At 34.8% G+C, this 13,938-nt stretch overlaps 1 protein-coding gene across 3 annotated transcripts in view; it reads right to left on the bottom strand.

Annotated features, from left to right (window-relative positions):
• Positions 1-6,147: 6,147 nt before the first annotated feature.
• The window catches only part of HNRNPR (heterogeneous nuclear ribonucleoprotein R), a 32,114-nt gene continuing 24,323 nt past the window's right edge, over positions 6,148-13,938 (bottom strand). For all 3 annotated transcript variants that reach the window (XM_072750808.1, XM_026012423.2, XM_026012425.2), the window contains 3 exons: positions 9,999-10,148; positions 7,572-7,693; positions 6,148-7,431 (listed from right to left, as the gene is read on the bottom strand). In XM_072750808.1, coding sequence (XP_072606909.1) covers positions 6,819-7,431; positions 7,572-7,693; positions 9,999-10,148 — 885 coding nt within the window. In that variant the 3' untranslated portion in view covers positions 6,148-6,818. The remainder of the gene's footprint in view (positions 7,432-7,571; positions 7,694-9,998; positions 10,149-13,938) is intronic.

The raw sequence follows: 13,938 nt of genomic DNA, 5'->3' as shown, positions 1-13,938 counted from the left end.
TTTTTCTGTTAAAATACTCCTTCCTGTCTCTGTGAATGATCTGTTGATTTCAGACAAAAGGAAAACAACAAATAAAATCTTTCTGGAAAATGCTAACCTAGAAGTATTTTGTATGCTCTCTTATCTTAAAACAGAAGGGGGAAAAACAGTAGGGTAACCACTTTTTCCTCCCTATGAGCTCACATTTATTTAACAGTCTTCATTCAAAAGAGACAGAACAGAATATACTGCTATTCTTTCTGAAGAGTTTATTAATTTGTTTATAAATCATTAGGTCCCTATCACATTTCTCCTAGGTCTTTTTTGCTATTAATGGTACAGTCTGCAGAAAAATGAGCACATTTCTTCAAGTAAATTTCCACTGAGTTGCAGAACTTCTACCTCTTTGATAAAGAACTAAGTACAGCCTCAAAAGAGAACTCACAAAGAATAAGGATTGTATTAGGGCTCTCCTCCAGAGAATGGGATCAGTATGAAAACAGAAACCCTTATAACATTTTAAGAAATCATCCTCAATACGGTACTTCTTGTATACTGGAGACTTTTCCCAATGATGCATCTAAATTCTCCAACAAAACCGTCCTCAAATATTCCCTCGTCATGTCTTCAATTGCTGGCATGTTATGTCAAGGGGTCAAGAACACCAGGGTTATGAGTAAGACGGCTACTGAAAGCACTGTTTAAGTGTTTTCCCTTTTCCCACCTCTGTATGTTTTCTAGGATCATTCCCAAATGGATATGCCACAATTTCATCAGAAAAACTTGACTGGCAACCTTTTATGCCAAAAGCCAACATTCTCATCTTACACCTGTAGGCCCAGGGCTAATCCCCAGTAAAGCTACTTCCTGACACTTTAAGAGGCCCCCTCAAGTTCAGCCCTTTTATTTTTACTCCTTCCCACTCCTTCACTGCCTTCCTTCAAACCAGTACCCAATACCTAGTACTGAATTTGAAGACAGGAACTCCATTTGACCACAAAAGTCTCAGTTACAGAACTACTGAATCTGTTTTGCACAATTGAAACCATCACGCCCCACCCAAAATCACCAACACAACATTTTGAGCATGTTAGATTTTATTAAAAATATTTAACATTGTACAAATATTCCAATACAGTTATGGTACCTGAACACTGTACCAAAAGCATGATTTTTATTAAACTGCTGATTAAGTGGTCTTGCAAATGTTCCTATTTTAATATTATCATATTACTGTATGCATATAGCAATGTAATGTTCGCAGGAGCTTTCAGCTCAATTATAGAAATAGCCTTATAACATAGTACTAAATATCTTAATAGATTTGTTAAAGTACAATTCTACCTATGTTACTGAACAGGCTAGAGATGTCCCTTTTGTCCATTCTAAATGAAAAATCAAGAAAAGCAATGTTCATGGGATCCTGACAAAGTTACTACATAAAATGAAAGCCCTTGTATACATTTGAGGAAATTTAAGCTTTCCCCCCACCCCACAATGTCTCCCTTTGCTGATCCCATGAAACCCATTTTGTTGTTAGTATATAAAACCCAGCAACTAGACTCTGTGCTGCATTTTCCTTAACTTAGATGAACCCCTCAGAACTACTTGAGTGTTCCTACTGCTTACTATCAAGCTTTCCAAAGAGCACATTATTAGTGCAATCTTTATAATCTTTTCTATAACTGGTACACACATAAAATGTGTCAGAAGAGAAACAAGTACCTCAACCAAATGATGCAATCACTGCAATTCTTAAAGTATAATTACATTTGTAGCAAAGTAGTCTACAGCAAGCTTACAGAAAAGATTTCAGGATACTGACTAGTACGTGTAACACCTAAGAGATTCTCCCTAGACTGATACATTCAACAAAGGAGGTGTAAGAATATTAAAGAAGTTCTTCAGGCATTATTCATAATTACTTTTAATCATTGATTATGTCATAATACTTTTTTTATATGTTATGGCCAGAAATGCTTAGTTATTAAATTTAATATCTTTGATTTATTCTTTACTAACATGGAATCTTCTACTATGAGAGATTTTAGTTTTTAGTAATCATCTAAAAATTGACTCCTAATTGGACCAATACCTACTAATCCCAACAGCTATCTTGGGTTTCAGACAAAACACAAGTTGTTAACAGATCTGTGGTTTTGCGATTTCAAGGTTCTAATATTTAGTTTTGTTAATGTCCTCTTGACCCAAAGTCATTATATCAAATGTATTTTTAAAACAAGCCTTCTGTTTGTGAAATTGCTAGAACTTTAAAGTTTAATTTTACAATGTTAAATTTTGGGGGAAGATTTAAAAAATAATTTCTCCTAGTGTTTAAATCCTCCATTCTTATCAACACCTTTCTACTTTTACTAGTATCATCTTGCAATAAACATCTCTTATGATGCATTGTGTTAATCTACCCAATAAAAATGCAAATATAATAAAGATATTAAAGGGACTGAAATCATAGTAAAATGAAACAAATTTATTGTATAAGAGACTTTAGAATCTATCTTGTAAAGTGTCTATTGATCACCTAAAATATACCCTGAGTATTTTTATTACTTCATACTTGCAGACCTTTCCTGCTAAACTGTAATTTGAGAATAAAAAGTATGAAGTACTTATTATATGTTCCTAATTAAGAACAAAATTATTTAATATTAAAGTCTTAGTTGTCTACAAGGCCAACATAAATGCCCACTTATAAAATATGGGCATTCTCCCACACTTAATGCCCCACTACTGATAAAAAAAAAAATAGGAAAAAAAAAATTTCTTACCAACAATTCCACTGGTTATCGTCCCCAGCGAACCCCACCTAGCAAGTCGACATCATGACATGTCAGGTCAGGGCAGCCTCAACCTCGCTTCCCTGATAGTCAGGTGATAAAAGGAAGGAGTTAAAACAGGAAAAGTACACTTGCAGATTTCTGGATAACATCTGAAAATGGTTAAAAAACAAAAACAAAACAAAACAAAAAAACCTAGAGCTTCTGGTAACCTCTAAATAAAAAATACATATGCATATATATTTAAAAAGAAAAAAATCTATGCTAGAAAGATTAACAGTAACTACTTCAAATTAAATATTTTTATTAATCACTGAACAATACATTAAATATGAGAGTATTTTTAAGGCTTGATGCTTTTGTTTCAAAAATCAGAACTAATTCACAAACTTCTAGTGCAAAAGTAAACACATTTGGTTAGTGGATTTGTCATTCTGAATTCTCTAGTCAGTCACCCAATCCACCGGCTTACTCAGAACTAAGTTAACAGAAGCTCCCATTCTTAGAGAAACATAAACACACTTATAAATCCAGTGCACTCTTTCTATAAGGCTTTTTCTTAGCTGCTCACTTAAGAGATGCTGCATAATAAGGGACAACACTAATATTAACATTTCTTCCACACACTTTGGTTTTGTTTAAGAATACTGGATAGCTCAGTATTAATAAAATTCTCTTTGGAAAATCAAAACTGCAAATTTTAACATATGTAGAAGTCTTTATAATTGACAAATAATAGCCTTATAGCAAGTATTTACTGGAGGGGTTTTGGTTTTTACAAATAATACACAATTAATAAAACGTAGGTATGATTATCCAAATGGGCAGGAGGCAAATGATGTAATGAGTTTCCAGAATATTATGTGGCTTTATGCTAGGAATGGAATTTTATGTCCCTTCTCTTTTGGAATTTAAAATAGAATTTATTTTGATGCATGCTGATCTTTTTTAAAAAAGGGTTCACCTCCTAAGTCGGATTTCAAATGAGAGAAAAATTGTCTATTAAAAGAAAGCATTGGGCTTTCTTATGCAGAATAACCCCAGCAACTAAGAAAACTGAAAAACAATTATGCTGAACTCTTTTGCTTAAAAAAACTAACTACAGAACCATAGTAGCTCAATTTCCATATCAATTGATCAAATAAACTTGGATTTATTAGAAATCTGGCAACTTATTAGAACTTTTTTGCTTTTAAAAAATTAAAACACCGTCATATAAATACATACATTTAAGCAACTGCTATAAATGAGTGATCAAATAAAAATTAGCATTTCATTATGGGGAAGGGGTATATTTAGGTCAGTCTTAGGGTACCTACAAAGAAAAGGTTGGCCTCAATATGAAGTAAATAAATTTCCTAACACATGTTACTGTAGCAGGCTCATAAGTAAAAGAAAATGAATTAGGTTGGGGAACAAAATAGATGGGATAAGAGCAGGAAATAAAATTTCCCAAAACTCATTAAAAAAATCCACTAAGATAAAACACCTAATGAAAATCTAAAATAAAGATTTCTTACATGGACATTTCTCAGATTTATGTATTAGATTGTTAGATTTATTTCTGTGAAAAGTTAAGTTTTGAATCTGTTTTCTCTGAATGCTGCTACAGCAATAGTTTACAAGATCTCAACAAGGGAAAAGGCACTAAACTGAGACTTAATGTTCAAAAAGTTGTGTTTTTCTAGGAAATAAAATAGCTACAAAAAAAACGATAAAGCAATATTAGAGGGATATCTCTTAGACATATTTTCATCAGTCAGAGTATAATATTATTTGCAATTAAAGGAAAGGATTTTGGCATGGAACCCAAGTTTTAGTCTTATGTTTTTGCTAGGCTTTATATTTTAAGATGGGTAGGGGAAGCACAATCAATTACTTTTTCAGAATCACTTTTTTTCCCATTCCTAATTTTCTTCCTGATAACTCTGTAGCTGGTAACATCTAATTTTAAAGAAATACAAATAAATCAAATTTTACTTATAGATGCTTTCTTCTTTCCAAGAAAACTCAAGATTTTATTTAAATCCAATTTAGGCTTATACTTCTAACCACAAACTGTATTTTCAAAGTTCAAAAGCAGCATTTAAAAAATGTTTGGTGTCTTTACTTGCATACATGGGCAGAAGAAAAACAAGTGCATGTAAGTTTTACCAAGTTAAGATACCCATGTTAATTTGGAACTACCATACAACAGACTACATAATTCCTTTGTGAGTTTCCAAAAACACAGAAGGAATATTAATAGGGCCTGTTAACTTACCGAACTATGTAATAAATGTACTTTTTAAAAAAGAGAAATGAGATACAGATTTTCATCAGTAAATACTAATTTTCTTACTTGAAATCAAAAGAGAAGCCATGGAACCCAAAATATAATCTAAGCATGCTCATAAGGAATTATGATTTTGAAATCTACTGCTGTCATAAAAGACACCAAACAGGAACAAAACACAAAATAAAGGTGTGCCTATTTTAATTATTCCCTAAGGGGCTTATTTTTATAATTTAAAAACATTTTAGCCCCACCTAGGAGTAAAACGGAAGGGAAAATTTTATGGTAATTTGAAAATGATCCAGACTTTTTGTGCACTGTAAAGTATGGATTCTTTTGTTCCTCTTATTCTCAAGTAAAACTGTCATTACAATAATTCCAAATTTCTAAAGAAAACAGGGAAATAGATGCTATAACTCGGCCAACAAAAACTTTAGCCAGGAGAGTAGTAAAAAAAATAAAATAAAAGAGATATTAACAGAAAAGTCAGAAGTATGACTAGTGGATATTTTTAAGCCTTTCTTATAAGGCATATAAGTGCTTCTCAGAGCAAATTTATGTAGCAGTAAGAAATTATATTCCTAATCCAAGACTGAAATGGTAGTCACAATCACGTATACTAAAACTGAAGTTTAATCCGCAGTGCAATTGACGCCACAGTTCTAACATTTTTTTTCCTGTTATACATTCATTTATCCAGCAAATAAGGTCTTCAGGCAACAAATTATCCTTTATAGAAAGAATGTGGGTCAAAATAAATTGCAGTCTGCTTCCCCAACCCCATTTTATTTAACGCAAATTATCCAATGCCTGCAAGAATGTTCAAAGCCTTTGAACCTGTTTTATAAAAATAAAGGATAAAATTTCAAAATTAGAAGAGACTATGAGAGAACACCAATCAATAAAGTGCTATTTGTAATAAATACTAGAATTTAGACTAATCCTCAGTTTGATAGCCACGATGCATATTGGAATAGACAAGAAATTTTGCATGAATTTGATCACTCACATAGGCAGTTATAATTTGAAAACAATATTCCTTGCAAGGATTACGAATAAAATAATGTTTTAGGACACAATTGAATTTGAAATAGGTAATGTTTTGAATAGATTTTTTAGTTTTATTGAAATCTTACATGAACAAGAAATTGGAAATACAATCACATCAAAGAACAAATTGTCACGGCTTTGACGTTTAAGCCAAACAAATTTTGTAGGGCAGATTTCAAAAAGGTGTGAAGTTATAACAATTTAAAAACACAGTTAACCTACTTCTAGGAATGCAAAACATACAATCATAGGTTATTTTCAATACAAGAAAACTTAAATTTGTTTGCTTTAATTTCTTAAAACTACTAAGACAAAGCACTAGCTTGTATTTTTATTTACAGCATACTCCATACTCCTATGTAGTCTATCCCAAATCCAAAAAAATGAAACTGTCCAAAACCAAAGGTTCTGCAAAATCATGATTTTAACAGTGTGCTCAGCTTGTTTTTGAAGCTAAAATGAAGCCTGAAACGATAAAAGCATTGTAACCCCCAGAATAAGGGAACTCTGCAAGCCCAATAATGTCCAAGAGCATTTATGAAAAGAGGAAAAAAATAAAAAGACTTGAGTATATATACAATAGTGATTTCTTCAGCCCAATACAAATGGCAGCAAACTGCTACTGAAAGATGAAACAGTTAAGCCAATTTTTTTTTTTGAAGAATGTAGATCTAGAGCCAATCGGATCTTGCCAATATCATTTTCAAACCCTCACTTGTCTATTTCCACTGTTGCCCATAAGTATCCTGATAAAATTCCTGGTTGTCATTATTGTAACCATAGTTACCAGAATAGTCACCACCTTGCTGAAGCGGCTGCTGAGCGATGGGTTGGGAACCCCAGTTCTGTTGGTTGTTGGTCTGGCGGCGCTTGGAATCAGGTTGGTTGTACCCATCTGCCTTTCTCTTGCCTCCTACATTGCCCCCACGATTGCCCCGAGATCCACGGGAACCACGGCCTCTCTGCTGTTGTGCAGGACCCCCTCTGCCACCCCTAGAGCCTCTTGGTGGTCCCAAAGGTGCCCCCCTCTGTGAATAGCCAGCTCTACCTCTTGGAGGTGGTGCTCCCCGCCCCCTTGGTGGTGGTGGAGCACCTCGCCCTCCCCTTCCTCCTCCTCTTCCTCTTACTGCATAGCCATCATCATAGCCGTAGTAGGGATCTTCATAGCCTCCACGATAGTCGTGATAATCATAACCATAGTAATCATCATAGTAATCTTCATAGCCATAGTAATCTGGAGGGTAGCCATATCCACCTCTCCCCCCACCACGACCCCGACCTCTAATTGGAGGTGGCATACGAGGAGGAGGGTGATAGTAATAATCTTCATACCTAGCAATGGAGGAAAGGGAGAAAAGAGAAAAAAACAAATTAGCTTACTTCAAGACTATTCCTGAATTTTTTTATTAACTTGATCTCTATTACCAAGTTATTCTTTGTTCAGAGATGTAGTTATTAAAATGTAGACTCACGCAGTGCTTCTGGAAGCCTGTCTAGCAGCTTGACGCTCTTTCCTTTTCTTGTCTGGTGGCTTGGCTAAGACTATTTCAATTTCTTCCCCTTCTATTTCTTTGCCATTCATTTCATCCATGGCCTATATAAAATTGTAAAAATAAATTTATTTTGCAAGTAAGACAGTGCTTTAAAACATAATTACATAAACATATCTGTGGCATTTAATACAATTAATAAACAATTTATTTCACAACTATTTTAACTGGCAAAAGAAATCTAGCCATGAAGAAAAAAATACAAAATACTTATTTTCCTCCATCTTACTTATGTGTAAATTATATTCAAAACAGAACTCATGTCCCACTATTTAGAAAGATAAAAGGGCTTCTAGAGTTACCTATCACTGTTCCTTAATTCCAAATAACTAACCCTGCAAAGCTGAACCAAACCAAAGAAGCAAATCCACATCTGGGAAAAGTGCTTAAGTAACACAAACTTTTCAGGACTCAAATTTTTAAATAAAAATATGGCATTCAACATGTAAATATGAAACTGCTCTTTCACAAAAATCTTAAAAGATTTGAAAGACAAATGAGGTCACTGAGATTATCAGTGAAACTGAACAAGACACGGACCAAAAAATGCCTAGGTTTCCCCCACAACACTTCACCTAGAGCATACTTAACCTGAACAGTTAAGAGCAGAGCCCAGAACAGACATGGACTAAGGAAGACTGGAGTGCTCCCTGGAAAGTAATCATTAAAAGCATTCTATGCTCTACTCCTTTATATATGTTGTTCCACCTAACAGCCTCTGCCATACTTCCAAGTTCAAGTAACTCAGTAACAAAATATCACACCTCCTCCCCACAGCCTTTCTTTCTATTTCCCTACACTACCTTTTCCTCTCTGGACAAACAGAATAAAATGTTCTATCCATAGAGCATTCACTTATCTACCAGCATCTAGACAAAGATTGTATCAGTTCTCCTCTACATGCTAATTGCTCCCCTTTACCACATTTAGCTTTTGGCTACTTTACCTAAAGCAATGAAATAAGTCCACAGAAGCTTCTCAGTTGCTGAGACATTTTGTAATTTCAGACTTCACTACCCTACCAGTTTTTATACTTCTTTCCAATTAGAGGCAACCGGTTATTTAGTAACAACGGAATGAATAGGAATACTTAGAAGGTATAAATTAGTTATCTGTGTTTCATACCACTGGCAATTTCAGAAACTAACATTAAATTCAGCACTACACTGTGAATTTTGTAAGCAATGCTGTCTCACTAATTAGCTTTCATCAAAAGACAAACCAATAAATTCTAACTAGCCAAAGATTCTATAAAGCAAATACCCTGGGCAGAAAACAGAAACTGCTCAAATTAAAGGGGGCAACACTCCACAAGACCATGAAGAAAAAGGACAAGGCCTGACTGAGACACTGAGGATTTTGAACCTACCTCCCCAAATACATAAAACAGCTCTTATTAATGTTTTGCCTTCTCTCCCCTCACCAAGAAAGGTGAGAGGAACAAGAAACTAGAAATTTAATCCACTGGAGATTATACTGATCATTATTGGCAGAAAACAGCACATATATTCAGGTTTTATACTCTAGCCACCACATGAAAATACTTTTCCACAATTTTCATTTCTATCATCAAATGGACTACTATATGCAACAAATATCTCTCACCAACTACTGAAACCAGCAACACATTTAATACTATTAGAATTCTGGGGGCGCCTGGGTGGCTCGGTCAGTTAAGTGCCTTCAGCTCAGATCATGATCTCCAGGTCCTGGGATATCAAGCCCCGAATCAGGCTTCCTACTCAAAAGGGAATCTACTTCTCTCTCTCTCTCTCTCTCTCTCCCCCTTTACCCCTCCCTACTGCTCATTCTCTCTCGCTCTCTCAAATAAATAAAATCTTAAAAAAAAAAAAAAAAAAAGAATTCTGAAATGACTGAAGAAAGACAAATTTATAAAGAACTAACCACTGTCTCAGAACACATCTGCTGAATTCTATAGGCTGTGCTGTGTGTTATGTACACTGCTCTGGATCTTTCCAGGTCCACAAACTATGGTAAACAAAGTAGTTATAGTATGATTTGTTACCTATTTATCATTTACAGCACCTAATTACTGTATCTTGTAGTATTTCCAGGGCATCATGCTATCAAATCTTAAGCTTACAAAAACAATACAGAGATTAAAAATAACTTGCCTGAAATCACAAACCTAGTTAGTAAGAATCAGGCTTTGAAATACAAAGTCTTACCTGTTACATTACTATCACTTCACAGATTATTAAAACAAAGTTCCAGAGTTCGGCAAAAGCTGAAAACCAATTTTATTTCAGTTTTTAAAGTCATTTTATGTGTTTGCAAGTTTCAACAACAAAATTCAAATACCAAGAAGCAAAATTTCAAAATCTCTACCTTAACAGCTGCTCCTCTGTCTTCAAAATGAACAAATGCATAATCTTTCAACTTCTTCACTCGTTCGAGTTTTCCAAATTCAGAAAATGACTTTTCCAGTATTTCTTCTGTCACTGTAGTAGCCAAGTTTCTCACAAATAAAACTTTCACCTAATACAACAAATACACAAATTGGCATTGGCTACTTAATTTTAGCTGAAGTCTTACATTAAAGTATTTCTTCTTATCCTCACTGCAGGCCTTCCTTCTCAAAAACATTAAATAGGGGCGCTTGGGTGGCTTATTTGATTAAGAGTCTGCCTTTGGCCCAGGTCATGATCCCAGAGTCCTGGGATCGAGCTCCACATCAGGCTCTCTACTGAGAGCCTGCTTTGGAGAGCCTGCTTTTCCCTCTCCCTCTGCCTGCTAGTCTGCCTATTCATGCTCTGTCAAATAAATAAATAAAATCTTTTTAAAAAATTAATAATAAATGTGCATCACAGAAAATATAAAAATTTCCAAGAAAATTACTCTGTCAGTTACCAATTTACATAGATTTCTGGTTCCTTCTCCTGCTGTCATTAAAGTACCTAACCCTGTAAACAGAACCTTCAAGGAACCGACACATAATCCACAAACTTAAGAGGTCCCTAAGTATCAACTAAAACAACATGTTTTGCAGTTCTGCTCCCCTAGAACCGAGTAAGCTAATTCTAAAGTTCATATGAAAAAATAAATAGGAAAAAAAAATAACAAAATTGAGAGACCAGCCCTACCAGATATAACAAACTATAATGTTCACCTGGATAAAAATAAAAGTTGGGGGGGGGGGGGGGTGCCTGGCTGGCTCAGTCAGAGGGGCATGTGACTCTTGATCTCAGGGTTATGAGTTTGAGCCTCACACCGGGTATAAAGATTACTTAAAAATAAAATCTTAGAGACGCCTGGGTGGCTCAGCGGTTGAGCATCTGCATTTGGCTCAGGGTGTGAACCCGGAGTTCTGTAATTGAGTCCCCCATTGGGCTCCCTATGGGGAGGCTGCTTCTCCCTCTGCCGGTGTCTCTTCCTCATGAATAAATAAAATCTTTTAAAAAGATTGAAAATTAAAATCTAAACAAAAAAAGCTGGATTCATATCTCAAAATACACCTGGATAAACTCCAAATACATCAAAAATTTTAAAGGGGTGGGCAGGGGTGGGGATGGGGAGAGAAAAATATTAGAAAAAAATAAAGGTAATTCCTTTACATAACTACTCCAAGGAAGGCTTTGTGACTTAGAATCTATTATATAGGGATCCATGGGTGGCTCAGCAGTTTAGCGCCTGCCTTTGGCCCAGGGCGTGATCTTGGAGACCCGAGATCGAGTCCCACATTGGGCTCCCTGCATGGAGCCTGCTTCTCCCTCTGCCTGTGTCTCTGCTTCTCTTTCTCTGTGTATCTCTCATAAATAAATAAAAAATCTTTTTAAAAAATCTATTATATAAAGGAGCAATAAAATTCAACTACTAGAAATAAATGGCTTTCACATGCCAAAAACATTCCAGAAGTAGAGCCAAAGACAAATTACTTCTATCACAAAGAGTTAATCTCTGTTTTTTTGTTGTTGTTGTTGTTTTTTATCAGAGCTCCAGAAAATAAGAAACAGCTCAATGGAAAACTGAATAGAAAGACAGACAAAATTCATGAATACAAGGTTCACACAAGGAAACACAAATGACCCTTCAACATATTAAAAACTTAAACCCATGCACAGTAAGAGAAGCAAATTATGATGGTTTACCAGACTGGCAAAATCCAAAAATATCATCACAAACTATTTTGATAAGGATGAGGAAGAAAGTGGGCCTCTTATATTTTGCTGGTGAGAGGGTAAAATGGTACAGGGGAATATGGCAATATCTTAATAATTACAGATGCATGTACTCTGTGGCCTGCAATTCTATCTCTGAGAATCTATCCTACAGGTATATCTGCATTTTTAGTAACTTGACAGGACACAAGCTCATTCATTACAGTATTGTAATAATAAAAGATTAAAAACAAACCAATGCTCAGCCAGCTGAATACAGTATAGTACATCCACACAGTGGAATCTTATGTAGCCATAAAAAAATGAGGAAGAGCTCTAAGAGTGGATATGAAGAGGCTGCCAACATACACTGTTACTAAGACATTTTTTCCCTTTTTTACTTCTCTGAAATAGGGATCCAACTTCCAGCCAATGTGACATGCAAGCAGTGTCATAATTTAATTGGAAACACTTCTTAGTGGTACACATAATAATGGTATACTTCCTCAGAGCTAATGATCCAGGATAACGAATAAAATATAGATCAGTGAATGCAGATTACCTGTAACCATCATTTAAAGTCAGAAAGTAAGAATATATACTCATATTTGCCTGTATCTGCCTAAGTAAGGAAGGAAGCACTAAAAGAATAAAGCAGAGGCTACTAAATCTGGGTGTGTATTGGAGATAAGGGAATACAGTAGACGGAGTGAGGTAGAAGTGAGACTTCTCTGTCTATACCTTTCTACATAATTTTGATTTCTAAACTAAGGAACTATTCAAAGAAAAAAATTAACATACCACTGAACTGTTGCCTCAGATAAAGGAGTATATGAATAAAAATTACTTGGAGGAAGGTATTAATTCAACGGCGGGAAAAATCTAACACTGTCCACCTCCACCTCTACCCCCTTTATTTTTACAGTGTTGTCATAGGGGTCAAACTCTATGTTTCACATGCTTCGGTTGGTTTATTTACTTTTTCCAAAAAATTCAATACAAATCTTTTATTCTTTTTTTTTTTTTTTTTTTTTCAGAGAAGAAACAAAAACATACTATTTATAAAGGCCCCTTTTCATTCTGAAACTTACAATCTAGGAAGACTAGTTCCTGGAATAAAATGCTGACGTTTTCTAACCCTATAGAAGTTTAGGATGCATTTAATCTGAAAGGTTTTAAGAGGTACGTGGATAGTGTTGATGAACAAACCACCAGCTACACTGGTTTTCTGGAAATTTTATTCATCTAACGTGTAATATACCTATGCTTTTTTAAACATGTTTTTACAGAAAAAGCAATACAAACTCTACTCAGTTTCTATAAGGCAGGTCAAAATTGTAAGGGTTAAGAGATTTATCCAACTCCAATAAAATAGAGGACATCCAAATTCAATAGGTTTGTCCAAAGTCGAATTATATTAGAAGAAACAAATGAATTAAAATCAAGTTATAAATAAATACATACATACATACATACTATTTAAATTCCCAGTCCCTTTCCTTAACACAAATCTAATCAAGGAATACAAGAAAAAAGACAAGGAGCAGCACATCTAAGCCCTTCTCTGGTTCCTTCTCAGTGGATCTTGTCTCAACCCAAAGATGTCTTTACCTATAAAAAGATCACACTAGCATAAACTGCGGCTCTCCTTCAAACTAATTAGAGTGAAGATTACCTGCTCAGAACCTGGAATAAAAAGCTTTAGAGAAAGACTTCTCAGATTAGGAGAATTCAACCATTAACTTATGGTCATCAGAGAGTTGCTACCTCATCAAGGGAAGAGACACACCAAATACTAAAAATCTCACTAAAACAGCAGATGCAACTCTGATGAATCTCTTCACTCTGAGGAGTCACTCAGAGGTAAGCCTAACAATCAGGACTCATAGCACCATTATTTACCAAAGATTGTAGCAATGCAAATATAAGGCTTGCCACAGGACCTGCTGTGTATGTTTTGCCACTATCACATAATAGCAAGCATGATAACCCTTTGTCTTTGTTCATGGAGACAATAGTCTAAGGGAACATGATAATTAAATTTAAAAAAAGAAAGAAAAAAAAATCAGCCATAAATTTAAATAAAATATAATCAATGGCCATGTAATAAAAGGATGGTCGATGAGGATTACAATTTCATAACCCCCAAAAAACATTACTTCTGTCTTGAC

This window comes from Vulpes vulpes, chromosome 2 (genome assembly GCF_048418805.1).
Source record: "Vulpes vulpes isolate BD-2025 chromosome 2, VulVul3, whole genome shotgun sequence".
NCBI classification, from domain to species: Eukaryota; Metazoa; Chordata; class Mammalia; order Carnivora; family Canidae; genus Vulpes; species Vulpes vulpes.
The sequence above is the reverse complement of the archived record's forward strand: the minus strand, read 5'-3'. Positions and strand labels throughout refer to the sequence as shown.